The sequence below is a fragment of the Bombina bombina genome, chromosome 6 (genome assembly GCF_027579735.1).
Source record: "Bombina bombina isolate aBomBom1 chromosome 6, aBomBom1.pri, whole genome shotgun sequence".
NCBI classification, from domain to species: domain Eukaryota; kingdom Metazoa; phylum Chordata; class Amphibia; order Anura; family Bombinatoridae; genus Bombina; species Bombina bombina.
Window position 1 is genome coordinate 109,792,158 of NC_069504.1, and position 17,913 is coordinate 109,810,070.

Sequence of the window (17,913 nt, forward strand, 5' to 3'; positions counted from 1 at the left end):
TTGGTGTCGTCCTGTTATGGACTCTGTGTTCTTAAACTTGAGGTTTTTGCTTGGGTCTATTACACGCTTTCACAGTTGAATACTTTGGTATTCTATGAGCAGGCGCAGGGAGGACTTTGCTTTTTCAGTTGCGTCCATGCTTGCAGGATGTTGGGGAGACGTCTTTCTGTCTCTGTGTCCGGTATTTTTCCGGGTTTTCGCTTAGTATTGGTGTGGCCTCCTTCTCTGTTTGTGTCCTTTTTAGGTCTCCGTGAGCTGGGCCTACAAATACTTGGAGGTGTTTTTTACGTATTAAGGGAACCTTTTGGTTTCCTCGGTTCTCCTTTGCCTTGTCCCCTTTTCGACTGGTTTCACCTTCATCTGGTTTCACCTTCATCTGTTGGGCGGCGGTGTCTCTTGGTGGACTGTTGGCTCAGTCGAGTCCATTTGCGCTCTCTTGTTTGGCTCTGGACTAGCTGCGAGTCAGTGTCTCTGGGTCTTTCTTCTGTTATGTGTGATCAGTCCACGGGTCATCATTACTTCTGGGATATAACTCCTCCCCAACAGGAAATGCAAGAGGATTCACCCAGCAGAGCTGCATATAGCTCCTCCCCTCTACGTCAGTCCCAGTCATTCTCTTGCACCCAACGACTAGATAGGATGTGTGAGAGGACTATGGTGATTATACTTAGTTTTTATGACTTCAATCAAAAGTTTGTTATTTTAAAATAGCACCGGAGCGTGTTATTACTTCTCTGGCAGAGTTTGAGGAAGAATCTACCAGAGTTTTTTACTATGATTTTAACCGGAGTAGTTAAGATCATATTGCTGTTCTCGGCCATCTGAGGGAGGTAAAAGCTTCAGATCAGGGGACAGCGGGCAGATGAATCTGCATTGAGGTATGTTGCAGTTTTTATTTTCTGAATGGAATTGATGAGAAAATCCTGCCATACCGTTATAATGACATGTATGTATACACTTCAGTATTCTGGGGATGGTATTTCACCGGAACTACTCTGTTAAAAGTCACTAATCCTTTTAATAAGTATTTATCATGTTAAACGTTTTTGCTGGAATGTAGAATCGTTTACATTTCTGAGGTACTGAGTGAATAAATATTTGGGCATTATTTTCCACTTGGCAGTTGTTTGGTTTTAATTGTGACAGTTTCGTTTCTCTTCACTGCTATGTGTGAGGGGGAGGGGCCGTTTTTGGCGCTCTTTGCTACGCATCAAAAAATTCAAGTCAGTTACTCTTATATTTCCTGCATGATCCGGTTCATCTCTGACAGATCTCAGGGGTCTTCAAACTTCTTTGGAGGGAGGTAGATTCTCTCAGCAGAGCTGTGAGAATTTTATATTGACTGTGAATAAAAACGTTGCTCTGTAATTTTTATGTCAAATTTAATTATTGTTATTTTACTAATGGGAACAAACCTTTGCTAAAAGTTGTGTTGTTTTAAAGTTTGATGCTATAACTGTTTTTTCAGTTCATTATTTCAACTGTCACTTAATCGTTTAGTACCTCTTTGAGGCACATTACGTTTTTGCTAAAAAAGATTATAAACAAGTTGCAAGTTTATTGCTAGTGTGTTTAACATGTCTGACTCAGAGGAAGATATCTGTGTCATTTGTTCCAATGCCAAGGTGGAGCCCAATAGAAATTTATGTACTAACTGTATTGATGCTACTTTAAATAAAAGTCAATCTGTACAATGTGAACAAATTTCACCAAACAGCGAGGGGAGAGTTATGCCGACTAACTCGCCTCACGCGGCAGTACCTGCATCTCCCGCCCGGGAGGTGCGTGATATTATGGCGCCTAGTACATCTGGGCGGCCATTACAGATAACATTACAAGATATGGCTACTGTTATGACTGAAGTTTTGTCTAAATTACCAGAACTAAGAGGCAAGCGTGATCACTCTGGGGTGAGAACAGAGTGCGCTGACAATACTAGGGCCATGTCTGATACTGCGTCACAGCTTGCAGAGCATGAGGACGGAGAGCTTCATTCTGTGGGTGACGGTTCTGATCCAAACAGATTGGATTCAGATATTTCAAATTTTAAATTTAAATTGGAGAACCTCCGTGTATTACTAGGGGAGGTTTTAGCAGCTCTCAATGATTGTAACACCGTTGCAATACCAGAGAAACTGTGTAGGTTGGATAAATACTTTGCGGTACCGGCGAGTACTGACTTTTTTCCTATACCTAAGAGACTAACTGAAATTGTTACTAAGGAGTGGGATAGACCCGGTGTGCCGTTCTCACCCCCTCCAATATTTAGAAAGATGTTTCCAATAGACGCCACCACTCGGGACTTATGGCAAACGGTCCCTAAGGTGGAGGGAGCAGTTTCTACTTTAGCTAAGCGTACCACTATCCCGGTGGAGGATAGCTGTGCTTTTTCAGATCCAATGGATAAAAAATTAGAGGGTTACCTTAAGAAAATGTTTGTTCAACAAGGTTTTATATTGCAACCCCTTGCATGTATCGCGCCGATTACGGCTGCGGCAGCATTTTGGATTGATTCTCTGGAAGAGAACCTTAGTTCATCTACGCTAGACGACATTACGGACAGGCTTAGAGTCCTTAAACTAGCTAATTCATTCATTTCGGAGGCCGTAGTACATTTAACCAAACTTACGGCTAAGAACTCAGGATTCGCCATACAGGCACGTAGGGCGCTGTGGCTAAAATCCTGGTCAGCTGATGTTACTTCTAAGTCCAAATTACTTAATATACCTTTCAAGGGGCAGTCTTTATTTGGGCCCGGTTTGAAAGAAATTATCGCTGACATTACAGGAGGTAAGGGCCACGCCCTACCTCAAGACAAGGCCAAAGCTAAGGCTAGACAGTCTAATTTTCGTCCCTTTCGGAATTTCAAAACAGGAGCAGCATCAACCTCCACTGCACCAAAACAGGAGGGAACTGTTGCTCGTTACAGGCAAGGCTGGAAGCCTAACCAGTCCTGGAACAAGGGCAAGCAGGCCAGGAAACCTGCTGCTGCCCCAAAGACAGCATGAACCGAGAGCCCCCGATCCGGGACCGGATCTAGTGGGGGGCAGACTTTCTCTCTTCGCCCAGGCCTGGGCAAGAGATGTGCAGGATCCCTGGGCGCTAGAGATCATATCTCAGGGATACCTTCTAGACTTCAAATTATCTCCCCCAAGAGGGAGATTTCATCTGTCAAGGTTGTCAACAAACCAGATAAAGAAAGAAGCGTTTCTACGCTGTGTACAAGATCTGTTATTAATGGGAGTGATCCATCCGGTTCCGCGGTCGGAACAAGGACAAGGGTTCTACTCAAACCTGTTTGTGGTTCCCAAAAAAGAGGGAACTTTCAGGCCAATCTTAGATTTAAAGATTCTAAACAAATTCCTAAGAGTTCCATCGTTCAAAATGGAAACTATTCGGACAATCTTACCCATGATCCAAAAGGGTCAGTACATGACCACAGTGGATTTAAAAGATGCTTACCTTCACATACCGATTCACAAAGATCATCACCGGTATCTACGGTTTGCCTTCCTAGACAGGCACTACCAGTTTGTAGCTCTTCCATTCGGATTGGCTACGGCTCCAAGAATCTTCACAAAGGTTCTGGGTGCCCTTCTGGCGGTACTAAGACCGCGAGGGATTTCGGTAGCTCCGTACCTAGACGACATTCTAATACAAGCTTCAAGCTTTCAAACTGCCAAGTCTCATACAGAGTTAGTTCTGGCATTTCTAAGGTCGCATGGATGGAAAGTGAACGAAAAGAAGAGTTCTCTTTTTCCTCTCACAAGAGTTCCATTCTTGGGGACTCTTATAGATTCTGTAGAAATGAAGATTTACCTGACAGAAGACAGGTTAACAAAGCTTCAAAATGCATGCCGTGCCCTTCATTCCATTCAACACCCGTCAGTAGCTCAATGCATGGAGGTGATCGGCTTAATGGTAGCGGCAATGGACATAGTACCTTTTGCACGCCTACACCTCAGACCGCTGCAATTGTGCATGCTAAGTCAGTGGAATGGGGATTACTCAGATTTGTCCCCTACTCTGAATCTGAATCAAGAGACCAGAGATTCTCTTCTATGGTGGCTTTATCGGCCACACCTGTCCAGGGGGATGCCATTCAGCAGGCCAGACTGGACAATTGTAACAACAGACGCCAGCCTACTAGGTTGGGGCGCTGTCTGGAATTCTCTGAAGGCTCAGGGACTATGGAATCAGGAGGAGAGTCTCCTTCCAATAAACATTCTGGAATTGAGAGCAGTTCTCAATGCCCTTCTGGCTTGGCCCCAATTAACAACTCGGGGGTTCATCAGGTTTCAGTCGGACAACATCACGACTGTAGCTTACATCAACCATCAGGGAGGGACAAGAAGCTCCCTAGCAATGATGGAAGTATCAAAGATAATTCGCTGGGCAGAGTCTCACTCTTGCCACCTGTCAGCAATCCACATCCCGGGAGTGGAGAACTGGGAGGCGGATTTCTTGAGTCGCCAGACTTTTCATCCGGGGGAGTGGGAACTTCATCCGGAGGTCTTTGCCCAAATACTTCGACGTTGGGGCAAACCAGAGATAGATCTCATGGCGTCTCGCCAGAACGCCAAACTTCCTCACTACGGGTCCAGATCCAGGGATCCGGGAGCGGTTCTGATAGATGCTTTGACAGCACCTTGGAACTTCGGGATGGCTTATGTGTTTCCACCCTTCCCCCTGCTTCCTCGATTGATTGCCAAAATCAAACAGGAGAGAGCATCAGTGATTCTAATAGCACCTGCATGGCCACGCAGGACTTGGTATGCAGATCTAGTGGACATGTCATCCTGTCCGCCTTGGTCTCTACCTCTAAGACAGGACCTTCTGATACAGGGTCCATTCAAACATCAAAACCTAACTTCTCTGAAGCTGACTGCTTGGAAATTGAACGCTTGATTTTATCAAAACGTGGTTTTTCTGAGTCGGTTATTGATACCCTGATACAGGCTAGGAAGCCTGTTACCAGAAAGATTTACCATAAAATATGGCGTAAATACCTATACTGGTGCGAATCCAAACGTTACTCCTGGAGTAAGGTTAGGATCCCTAGGATATTGTCCTTTCTACAAGAAGGTTTAGAAAAGGGTTTATCAGCTAGTTCATTAAAGGGACAGATTTCAGCTCTGTCCATCTTGTTACACAGGCGTCTGTCAGAAAATCCAGACGTCCAGGCCTTTTGTCAGGCTTTAGCTAGGATCAAGCCTGTGTTTAAAGCTGTTGCTCCGCCATGGAGTTTAAACTTAGTTCTTAACGTTTTACAGGGTGTTCCGTTTGAACCCCTTCATTCCATTGATATAAAGTTGTTATCTTGGAAAGTTCTGTTTTTAATGGCTATTTCCTCGGCTCGAAGAGTCTCTGAGTTATCAGCCTTACATTGTGATTCTCCTTATCTGATTTTTCACTCAGACAAGGTAGTTCTGCGTACTAAACCTGGGTTCTTACCTAAGGTAGTCACTAACAGGAATATCAATCAAGAGATTGTTGTTCCATCCTTGTGTCCAAATCCTTCTTCAAAGAAGGAACGTCTTCTACACAATTTAGATGTAGTTCGTGCCCTCAAGTTCTACTTGCAGGCAACTAAAGATTTTCGCCAAACTTCTTCCCTGTTTGTCGTTTATTCTGGACAGAGGAGAGGTCAAAAAGCTTCTGCTACCTCTCTCTCTTTTTGGCTTCGTAGCATAATACGTTTAGCCTATGAGACTGCTGGACAGCAGCCTCCTGAAAGAATTACAGCTCACTCCACTAGAGCTGTGGCTTCCACTTGGGCCTTTAAGAATGAGGCCTCGGTTGAACAGATTTGCAAGGCTGCAACTTGGTCTTCGCTTCATACTTTTTCCAAATTTTACAAATTTGACACTTTTGCTTCTTCGGAGGCTATTTTTGGGAGAAAGGTTCTTCAGGCAGTGGTTCCTTCTGTATAATGAGCCTGCTTATCCCTCCCGTCATCCGTGTACTTTTGCTTTGGTATTGGTATCCCAGAAGTAATGATGACCCGTGGACTGATCACACATAACAGAAGAAAACATAATTTATGCTTACCTGATAAATTCCTTTCTTCTGTTGTGTGATCAGTCCACGGCCCGCCCTGTTTTAAGGCAGGTAAATATCTTTTAAATTATACTCCAGTCACCACTTCACCCTTGGTTACTCCTTTCTCGTTGATTCTTGGTCGAATGACTGGGACTGACGTAGAGGGGAGGAGCTATATGCAGCTCTGCTGGGTGAATCCTCTTGCATTTCCTGTTGGGGAGGAGTTATATCCCAGAAGTAATGATGACCCGTGGACTGATCACACAACAGAAGAAAGGAATTTATCAGGTAAGCATAAATTATGTTTTTTTCTTTTAAAATTTTCTCGGCTTCAATGAAGCGGGATTTTTTTTTTTGGGTGGTTGTTCAGGTGTGGTGCCCTCAGTTTGGGCCGCCTATTGTACCCTCCCGTCTTGGCATTCAGTGTCCTCTTTAGCTTGGGTATTTCCCAAAATTAATGAATGCATCTGTGGACTCTTTCCATTTAAGAAAAACATTAAATTATGCTTACCTGATAATTTCCTTTTCTTCTGATGGAAAGAGTTCACAGCTCCCCACCTGTAATGTTATGTGGGGCATCCTTATATTCTTCTGGCACCTTTTAACCCTGATATTTCTTCTACTGTTCCTTGTTCCTCGGCAAAATGACTGGGGGATGAGGGGAGTGGGAGAAGTATTTAAGCTTTTGGCTGGAGTGTCTTTGCCTCTTCCTGGTGGCCAGGTTCTTATTTCCCAAAAGTAATTAATGCAGCTGTGGACTCATTCCATCAGAAGAAAAGGAAATTATCAAGTAAGCATAATTTGTTTTCTAAATGTCCCCTCATTCAAGATGGAGACAATAAGGTCCATTCTTCCTCTAGTTCAGGAAGGACAGTTCATGACCACTATAGATCTTAAGGATGCCTACCTTCAGTTCCAGTTCCTAAGGTTTGCATTCCTCGATCAGCACTTTCAGTTCATTGCCCTTCCGTTTGGTCTAGCTACTGCTCCGAGAATCTTTACAAAGGTTCTAGGGGTTCTCCTGGCCTTCGCCAGAACCCAAGGTATAGCAGTAGCTCCCTACTTGGATGACATTCTGGTTCAAGCACCATCTTTTCGTCTGGCGGAGGACCATTTGGTATCTCTTCTCTCTGTTCTTCAATCTCATGGATGGAAGATAAACTTAGAAAAGAGTAATCTTATTCCAAGCACCAGGGTAGAATTCCTGGGTACTGTAATAGAAATATCCTCATGGATATTTAGTCTAACAGACCAGAGAGCTAGCTTTCGCATGTCTTGCCCTCCGGACCTCCTTAAGGCCATCTGTCGCTCAGTGTATGGAGGTAATTGGTCTCATGGTGTCCAGCATGGACATAATTCCCTTTGCCAGGTTCCGTCTCAGACCATTACAGCTGTGCATGCTTTGGCAGTGGAACGGCGATCATTCGGATCTGTCTAAACAGATTTCCCTGGACAGCCGGTCGAGAGTATCGCTCTCTTGGTGGCTCTGTCCAGATTATCTGATGGACATCCTTTCTAAGACCATCCTGGGCAGATTGTGACAACGGACGTGAGCCTATCAGGATGGGGGCGCTGTTTGGGGTGCCAAGAAGGCACAGGGCTTGTGGTCTCAGGAGGAACGCTCCCTCCTGATCAACATTCTAGAACTTCGAGCAATCTACAATGCTCTGAAGGCTTGACCTCTTCTGGGTTCGTCCCGATTTATCAGATTCCAATCAGACAATATAACCTCAGTGGTTACATCAACCATCAGGGGGGAACGAGAAGCTCCCTAGCAATGAGGTATCTCGGATTCTGGAGGGGGTGGAGGCCCACAGCTGTTCGCTGTCAGCGATCCATATTCCGGGTGTGGACAAATGGGAAGCGGATTTTCTCATCAGACAATCCTTTCATCCATGGGCATGGTCTCTCCATTCTGAAGTGTTTGCGGCGATATGCAACAGGTGGGGAATGCCGGAGATAGATCTCATGGCGTCCCGTCTCAATACAAAGCTACCCAGATATGGGTCATGGGTCGAGGTCCAGGGATCCTCAGACAGAGCTAATAGATGCATTAGCAGTGCCTTGAAGGTTCAGTCTAATCTACCTTTTACCGCCGTTACCACTCCTTCCTCGTGTAGTGGCCCACATGGAGCAGGCTTCAGTGATACTGATTGCTCCATCGTGGCAGTGAAGGATGTGGTTCATGGATCTGGTGGGGATGTCATCTTCTCCTCCATGGAAGTTACCTTGTCATAGGGATTTGCTGGAGCAAGGTCTTTTTTGTTCATCAAAATCTAGATTCTCTGAGGCTGACTATGTGGAGATTGAACGCTTAGTCCTAGTCAAGAGAGGTTTTTCTGAGAGAGTTATTGATACTCTCATTAAAGCTCGTAAGCCGGTTACTCATCGCATCTATCATAAGGTGTGGAGAACCTATTTATTCTGCTGTGAAGAGCATGGATTTCCCTGGCATAAAGTTAAGGTTGCGAGGATCATATCGTTCAGGATGGACTGGAGAAGGGCCTTTCTGTTAGTTCCCTTAGGGGACAGATTTCGAGACTTACTGCAAAAGAGGCTCTTGGAGCTTCCAGATGTTCAGTCTTTTGTTAAGGCTTTGATTAGGGTCAGACCTGTGTTCAGATCTTCGGGTCCTCCTTGGAGTCTGAATCTGGTTCTTAAGGTTTTGCAACGGGCTCTGTTTGAGCCTATGCATGAATTTGACATCGTTCTCCTGGGAAGTTCTGTTTCTACTGGCTATTGCTTCTGCGCGCAGAGTTTCTGAGATTGCCGCTTTGCAATGTAAGCCTCCTTATCTGGTGTTCCACTCTGATAAGGATGTCCTACGTGCTAAGTTAGGGTTTTTCCCTAAGGTCGTGTCAGACCGCAACATCAATCAGGAGATTGTGTTTGGACATTGGTCATGCCTTGAAGTTTTATCTTCAGGCTACTAAGGATTTTAGACAAACTTCTTCCTTGTTTGTTGCCTATTCTAAGAAGTGTAAGGGTCAGAAGGTCTATTCGACTTCTTTATCCTCTTGGTTAAGGAGCGTTGGCTTATGAGACAGTGGGACATAAACCACCTCAGAGAATTACGGCTCATTCTACTAGAGCAGTGGCTTCCTCTTGGGCCTTTAAGAACGAGGCCTCTATAGATCAGATTTGTAAGGCGGCTACCTGGTCCTCCTTACATACTTTTTCTAAATTTTACAAGTTTGATGTTTTTGCTTCAGCTGAAGCAGCCTTTGGGAGAAAGGTTTTGCAGGCTGTGGTGCCCTCAGATTAGGATCCGCATCTTTTTATCCCTCCCGTTATTGTGTCCTCTAGTGCTTGGGTATAAGTTTCCCAACAGTAAAGAATGAAGCCGTGGACTCTCCTTATATTAAGAAGGAAAACATAAATTATGCTTACCAGATAATTTCATTTCCTTCTGTATATGGAGAGTCCACGGCCCCCACCCGTGTTCTCCGATGGGCGGCCGCTTAAATTATATTTTTCTTTTGGCACTTTTTTATACCCTGATATTTCTCCTACTCTTCCTTGTTCCCTCGGCTGAATGACTGGGGGATAGGCTAAGTGCGAGAGGTGGCCAGGTTCAGTATTTCCCAACAGTAAGGAATGAAGCCGTGGACTCTCCTTAAGGCTGTGACACACTGCAAGCGGAGCGGTGCGCAGCGTGTAGATGCAGCTGTGCGCGCTCAGTGTGTCCTGCCTTTTCATCTCTGAGCACTCTGCTGCGTCAGGTCGCGTAGCTAAGCACTCAGAGATGAAATAATTGAACTTCAGAAGCGATGCAACGCGGTGCGAAGCAGCTGCATCGCCTCGCGCCGCATCGCTTGCAGTGTGTCACAGCCTTAATACAGAAGGAAATTAAATTATCTGGTAAGCATAATTTGTTTTTTTATGGTAAGCCTAAGGGTCAAAAGGCCACTTCAACTACTCTTTCTCTCTGGTTGCAAAGTGTTAACCCGGTTAGCTTATGAGACAGCTGGACAACAGCCTCCTGAGAGAATTACGACTCATTCCACTAGGGCTGTCTCTTCTTCCTGGACCTTCAAAAATGAAGCTTCTGTGGAACAAATCTGCAAGGCGGGCAATTGGTCCTCATTGCATACGTTTTCCAAATTCTACAAATTTGATACTTTTGCCTCAACTGAGGCTTCCTTTGGGAGAAAATTTCTTCAAGCGGTGGTGCCTTCTGTTTAGGTCCGCCTGTCTTGTTCTTCCTCCTCTTCCATCAGCATGTGGTGCTTTATCAGCAGAAAGTTTAATAACTGTATAAAACTCAATAATAACAATAGCAACAATATATGCTAGTCTTGTTAGTTATTCTTATACTCTGGGTAAAGTAAGTGAGCAACAAAGACAGTATATAATTCCTTAGAGGAAGTAAAAAGGCTGTGGCTGAATTTACATGCTCAATTTGAGGTAAATGGCTCTTGCATAGTGTTCTGACCTGATATAGTAGAACACACTTGTAAAACACCATGTAATGTATGTACAGGGATGATTATCAGTAAATGATTCCGCTAATGTGCTAACATTTATATTAGTGGTGACATATTCATTTTGTTCTATAGTGTGTAATGGCAGAGTATATAGAGACACCAGACACACACACAATATAAAATTGGTAGAGAATACTCTACACTAAGCACATTATACAGCTGTAAACTGATCTGTAAGTGTGCACATCTTCAGTATCTGGCACCTTTAAGCTATTAAAACAGGAGAACTGATTTGTAAAGAGCTGCAGGAACAGGATGAAATGCAATAACAGTGAGCAGTTACTATTCTTGTGTAGTTGTGCACAGCAGTTAATGTCCCTTTTTAATTTTGTCGTCTCAAATGTAATTTTTCTTTGTATGTTCTATAACTTACAGGACACAGATTACTTTTTTTTTTGTCTTTTATATTTATTTTTTTTCCATTTTTATTATTTTTAAAATAAAAATGTAACCTATCCTATTATCACGTGTAATATTGATTGCAATGTAGCTGTCATTTTTCTTTGTAAAAATTTTTGAGCAAAAATAAAGTTGGCTAAAAGTCTTTCAGAACCATAAACATTTAATATTGACTTCCGTTTCTCTGTTAGTTGTCCAAATTGGACTACCAAAAAAAAAAAAATGATGCACGTTACATGCTATAATAAGGAAATCTATAAACTGCTGTACATTAGATTTTTCTTAATATTGACATTGTGTTTTCTTTCCTTTTTATAGAGGGAAAGTACAGAGCTCTGAAGATGGAATTTTCTTTACCTCCTTCCACATATGCTACAATGGCTATAAGGGAGGTTCTTAAAATGGACACCAGTATCAAGAACCAAACCCAGCTAAACACTGTGTGGTTGCGCTGAGATGGTTGTGCAACCTTTGCCATTTTTGTTTTTTAGCAGCTGCTTTTTCTATATATCTAATTTTATCTTGCAACATTGACTTTATTTGCCCTTTGGAAAGCATAACAGACTGTGTATCAGTTGTGTATTTTTTGTTGTTGTTGGTTTTAAATTGTGTAAAATATTACACATCTGTAAATAACAATTGTCACAAATCAAGTAACGGGCAGATGCTCGGAATGGTGTGATGCTTTGTCCATGTGTAACCTGCTTCTTTCGGGGGCTACAAGAATAAAGTTTTGGACTGTTTGGTTAAAAGGTGTTTAGTATACCTTTTAATTAGATCAATCACTTGCCTTTTTATAGTGGACAAGGGCTAGTTAATTCATATCAATGATTGACAGGATATAAAAAATGTATCGATGTATCAGTGCTTGGATCATTTTTTCATTAATTTGCTGCCCTGTTAACGCTATAGTTTTCGGTTCCAAACAGCAAAATTGCTTATATTAGTTCTACTTTACATTACAGGGCTCTTATATTTTAAGAGCACTTTTTTTTAATCCATAAATTTACATTGTGATAATCTATCATCTCAGGGGTAAAAAAAAAAAAAAACCTACTTTGAGTAACCTTTTAAGTTTTTGGTTTATTTTTGTATTAGTGTGAAGTATGAACTGATTTTTATTAAGTATGTGTGTATATGTATGTGTGTATATGTGTGTGTGTGTGTATATATATATATATATATATATATATATATATATATATATATATATATATATATATATATATATATATATATATATATATATATATATATATATATATATAAAGAGAGCACTTTCACTTCCAATATTTGAATGCCAGGGTGCAAGCAGGTATGTATATAGATGAAAGAAAGCACTCTCTGGTCTTTTTAAGTGAATATTTAATAAATGAGGAAGGGGAGTGTGTCCCCGAAACGTCACGCTTGATTTATTAAATATTCACTTAAAAAGACCAGAGAGTGCTTTCTTTCATATATATATATAATTTTTTTTTTTTTTTTTTGCTTTATTTTTTTTTTTTTGAAAGCATAGCGAAGAGCTATTTTTCTGACCACATGGCAGCATAAAGCCATTATCAAATTAAGTTATTATGCAGCTTTTTTTGTGATCTGTTAAAGCAGTTTGTTAATAAATTTATAGAAATAAAAATGTAGTTTGTTTGTGTTTTTGGGTGGAAATGCAAATGGTATAATAGTAAATCTTTCTATGGTTTTAGGTAGATAAGTGCAGTTAACCGTTTCATATAGGAGCTGGATTTGCACAGATCCTAGTGTGTTACATTGCTCAAGAATAAATTTGCCTCTGAAAATAGCCGAACGACACAACCTTCTTCCGCATTCGGAGGTATCCGAAACTTGCGATTGCACATATCTAGTTTTAGGGTTGTATGGTTTTTACAAGAATATAGTTCTAAATAAGCAATCTTATATCTGCATTAAAATTCCTGTTTCTTTCCTAAGATATGGAGAGTCCACGACTGCATCAATTACTAGTGAGAATATCACTCCTGGCCAGCAGAGCACCACAACAAAGCTGTAAAATGTGTCACTCCCCTACCCATAAACCCCAGTCATTCTCTTTGCCTCTGTCAATGGAGGAGGTAAGGTTTTGGTGTCTCAGGAAAATTGGATTTCTTTCACTACAAGCAAGATTTTAGTGTCTAGCCATAGTCCACGTTAATCTCTTCAGTAGGGTAGTGGTTGCTTTAAAGCAGTTAGGAACTTGTAATGTAGGCCTTGCTGCGTTTTCCTAACATTTGCTGCCCTAATATAGAAAGCCAGAGTAGGTTTACTCTGTTCTTTCTTTTTGTCTACAGATCTCTGTAAGGAGTATGTGTCCTCTCACACCTTGTAAGCTGTCCTTCTGCCGGACGGCTAGATGCGGGTAAATGCTGTTTGTCTTCTAGGCTTGGGAGACTGGCACTATGATGGATTAAATAAATTTTCCTCCTGTTATTTTTTGGACAAAATTACCCTTTTGGAAAGAGTTTTCTTTGGCAGTGGCTGGCATTTTAGATATGTGTGAGACTGGGGTACATTTCCTTGTATTGTGGGAATCTCCCCCAGAGGCTGTCAGTCTTTATTACAGTAGGTTTTTTTTTTCATGGCTGTGTAACTGTTAATAGAGAGAGTTATCTGCTATGTACCGTTCTCTGCTGGGGAATTTTACTTGGCTGCTTGAGAATGAATCTCAGACTTGCCCTTAAGCTTGTGTGTTTTACTAGCTTAGCTCAGCGGTAAAGGAGAGCAGCACCTTTTCTTTTTAATGACATGATGAGTCCACGGATCATCTAATTACTATTGGGAATATCACTCCTGCCCAGCAGGAGGCGGCAACGAGCACCACAGCAAAGCTGTTAAATATCACCTCCCTTCCCTCCCACCCCAGTCATTCTCTTTGCCTGTGTTAGAGAAAGGAAGTGGTAAAGTTAGGTGTTAGAAAAGGATTCTTCAATCAAGAGTTTATTTTTTGAGTAGTACAAGATTGTGCTGCTTTGTTTTAGGGTGTAGCCGTAGTCCATATCAGTCTCTTCAGTAGGGCAGTGGTGACTTTAGAGCAATGGGAACTTGTGGGACATAATTCTCACTGTGCCTCCCATATAAATTATGCTGCCCTGACTCTGAACGCCTGAGGGGAATACTCAGTCTTTTTTCTTTCCACAGGTCTATGTGAGGGAGAGGACCTCTCAAACCTGGTGAGCTGCCTTGCTATCAGGCAGATTTATGAGGTAAGTGTTGACTTATTTACCTTTGGGGAAGAAGCACTCAGAACAAGTGGGCACTTTATTCAAAGACGAGAGAAAGTCAAAATGATGGGCTATTTAAGTCAAGACACTTTAATTTGAAGGGACTCTTAAACTCTCCTATACTGGAGTATACATTGGAGTCAACATTTTCCAAGACAGATGTTGTTCAGGAGTCTAATGACAATGTTCAATATATGCCGCAGCTTTTTCCTCAAGCGTCCCAAAGTTTACCGCCCACACATGCAGTGCCCTGCAATTCCTCTTTAACTTCTCCTGGGGTTACATCGCTTCTCTCATGTCTTTTGCCGTTTCTGATGCATTGTCTGCTTTTCCCATGTTGCAGGGAAAGCGTAAGAGGAAAAACAAACTTTCAGTAAGCGAGGTTTCTGACGCAGTTGTTGCTTTTTCGAAAGGAAAGACCTTGTTTGGACCGGGCTTGACGGAAATAATCTCTGATATTACGGGAGGAAAGGGTCATCTTCTCCCTCAGAATAAGAGAAACAAGCAAAAGGGATGTCAGAGTAATTTTCATTCCTTTCGAAATTTCAAGGGAAATTCTTCCTCTTCCAAGCAAGATCAGTCTAAACCTTCCTGGAGACCTAATCAGTCTTGGAATAAGGGAAAACAATCCAAGAAGCCTGCTATTGAATCAAAGACAGCATGAAGGGTTTGCCCCCGATCCGGATCTTGTAGGGGGCAGACTTTACTTCGCTCAGGTTTGGGTTCGAGATGTTCAGGATCCCTGGGCAGTAGACATAGTGTCACAGGGATACAAACTAGAGTTCAAAAGTTTTCCTCCCAGAGGCAGGTTTCTGCTTTCAATATTATCTGTAGATCAGACAAAAAGAGAGGCGTTCTTATACTGTGTACGGGACCTCTCCGACCTGGGAGTGATAGTTCCTGTTCCGATGCAGGAACGGGGTCTGGGGTTTTATTCCAATCTGTTTTTGGTTCCCAAAAAAGAGGGAACCTTCAGACCAATTTTAGATCTCAAGAGTCTAAACAAATTCCTCAGAGTACCGTCCTTCAAGATGGAAACTTTTAGTTCCATTCTCCCTTTGGTCCAAGAGGGTCAATTTATGACAGTGGATTTAAAGGACGCGTACCTGTATGTTCCCATTCACAAGGATCATCACAAGTTTCTAAGGTTTGCTTTTCTAGACAAACGCTTCCAATTCGTGGCTCTTCCTTTTGGTCTTGCCACAGCTCCCAGAATTTTCACAAAGGTCTGGGATCTCTGTTGGCGGTGCTTCGATTACGGGGCATTGCAGTGGCGCCCTATCTGGACGCCATCCTTACAACAAGCAAGGTCCCACACGGAAATGTTGTTATCCTTCCTGCGATCTCATTGATGGAAGGTAAATTTGGAAAAGAGCTCCTTAGTTCCAAATACAAGGGTAACTTTCTTGGGAACCATAATTGATTCCCTATCAATGAAGATTTTTCTAACGGAAGTCAGGAAATCAAAGATTTTCGATTCTTGCCTAGTGCTTCAGTCCACTCCACGGCCATCAGTGGCTCAGTGCATGGTGGTAGTCGGGCTGATGGTGGCGGCAATGGACATCATCCCGTTCGCTCGTTTCCACCTCTGACCTCTGCAGCTAAACATGCTCAGTCAATGGAACAGAGATTATGCGGATTTGTCTCCATGAATACTACTGGAGCAGGAGACCAGAGATTCTCTCCAATGGTGGTTGTCTCAGGATCATTTCTCCCAGGGAACCTGCTTTCGCAGACCCTTTTGGGTAATTGTGACAACAAACGCCAGCCTTCTAGGTTGGGGAGCAGTCTGGGGCTACTCTTGGAGCAGAGTTAGGATTCGAGTCACCTTATATTTTTTATTCGGTTAAGGTAGTTTTACGTACAAAGTTAGGTTTTCTTCCTAAAGTAGTTTCTGACCAGAACATTAATCAGGAGATTGTGTTTCCTTCATTGTGTCCTAATCCTCCTCAGAAGGAATGACTTCTGCACAATTTAGACGTGGTTCGTGATATATATATATATATATATATATTATATATATATATATATATATATATATATATATATATATATATATATATATATATATATATATATATATATTATATATATATATATATATATATATTATATATATATATATTATATATATATATATATATTATATATATATATATATATTATATATATATATATATATATTATATATATATATATATATATTATATATATATATATATATATTATATATATATATATATATTATATATATATATATATATATTATATATATATATATATATATTATATATATATATATATATATTATATATATATATATATATATTATATATATATATATATATATATTATATATATATATATATATATATTATATATATATATATATATATTATATATATATATATATATATTATATATATATATATATATATATTATATATATATATATATATATTATATATATATATATATATATATTATATATATATATATATATATATTATATATATATATATATATATTATATATATATATATTATATATATATATATTATATATATATATATATATTATATATATATGATTTTCGTCAGTCTTCTGCCTTGTTTGTGGTTTTCTCGGGGGAAACATAAGGGACAGAAAGTGTTAGGTGTTGTTTTCAGTGGGGGAGTGTCACTCAGCACTTGGCCTGGATCATACACTGTCACCTGGAAATGAATGGGTTACTTGATGGGATATCCCAGAGAAAAGGAATCAGACCATGCAGCAATCAGTCCTGTTCTGTTTATTAGAAGATGAACAATACATTTTATAGGCAGTGGTTACAGCATAGAGGGTTAACACTGTGACGCGTTCATGACTACATCATTTTACACAGTGTTTCTCAGGAAAGAAATAAGCTCATTATTATAATTGGGTAAAAAGGAGTTTTGAGAAGAAATATTTCTATAACCATAATAAAAGTACATCTGGGCCCATAACCCAGCCCAAAGCAAGGCCGTGTTGACATCTTATAGAGATAACGGGCTTCCAGGTGCATCGCCAGGAACATTCACAAGTCCATTTTAGCTATACAAATATTTATAGCATCTACATCTTTCTCACTGCCCAATAAGCTGTTATAATAAACCTTTTTTTTTTTTTAGACAAGATGGATGCCTAAGACAAAATGGCAACTAAAACAAGATGGCGTTAGTAAGCCTAACATACCACCCTTTTATTCTAACAGAATAACCTAAAATAGAAAAGCACAGAAAATTAGTAAATCCTTTAACAACAACAATATAAGCCTAATACTTTGGTATAACATGAATCTATGTGAGAATACTGTAGAGAAATGTATTCACATTTACTGCTATAATTTTATAGGCCAATAGGGCACAATTTATCACTGCACATAGGTATGGCCCATCCAATACTCTCCTGCTACCTCCCAGCATCCTCAAACTACTGGTCTATCTGCACAAAGATCCAACCAGCCCCTAATCTACCCCCAAACAACGCTGCATCTTTATTTCTCAACCTGCATAGCTAGCACCCCCCAATATTTCCGACAGTTTCCTGCTCTGTATGACATGGGAACACCACAAGTGTGTCTGATCGTTTTTAAGAATAGTCTTTTTCCTCTTAGAGCTCCACCTTCCCCAGACGCTGTGCTTCAATACCATAGTCCATTTGCAGTAGGGGTACTTATCCGATGTTCTTCTGCAGGTAGATGCTGGAAGTCCGATGGTTTGTTCATGGGGTAG

At 40.9% G+C, this 17,913-nt stretch overlaps 1 protein-coding gene across 1 annotated transcript in view; it reads left to right on the forward strand.

Moving 5' to 3' along the window:
* PUS7 (pseudouridine synthase 7) overlaps positions 1 to 12,002 on the forward strand; it is a 279,628-nt gene extending 267,626 nt beyond the window's left edge. Inside the window, exon 16 of the mRNA XM_053716557.1 lies at positions 11,247 to 12,002. Within this exon, the coding sequence (XP_053572532.1) occupies positions 11,247 to 11,383 (137 nt within the window). The 3' untranslated portion in view covers positions 11,384 to 12,002. The remainder of the gene's footprint in view (positions 1 to 11,246) is intronic.
* The last annotated feature ends 5,911 nt before the right edge of the window (positions 12,003 to 17,913 follow it).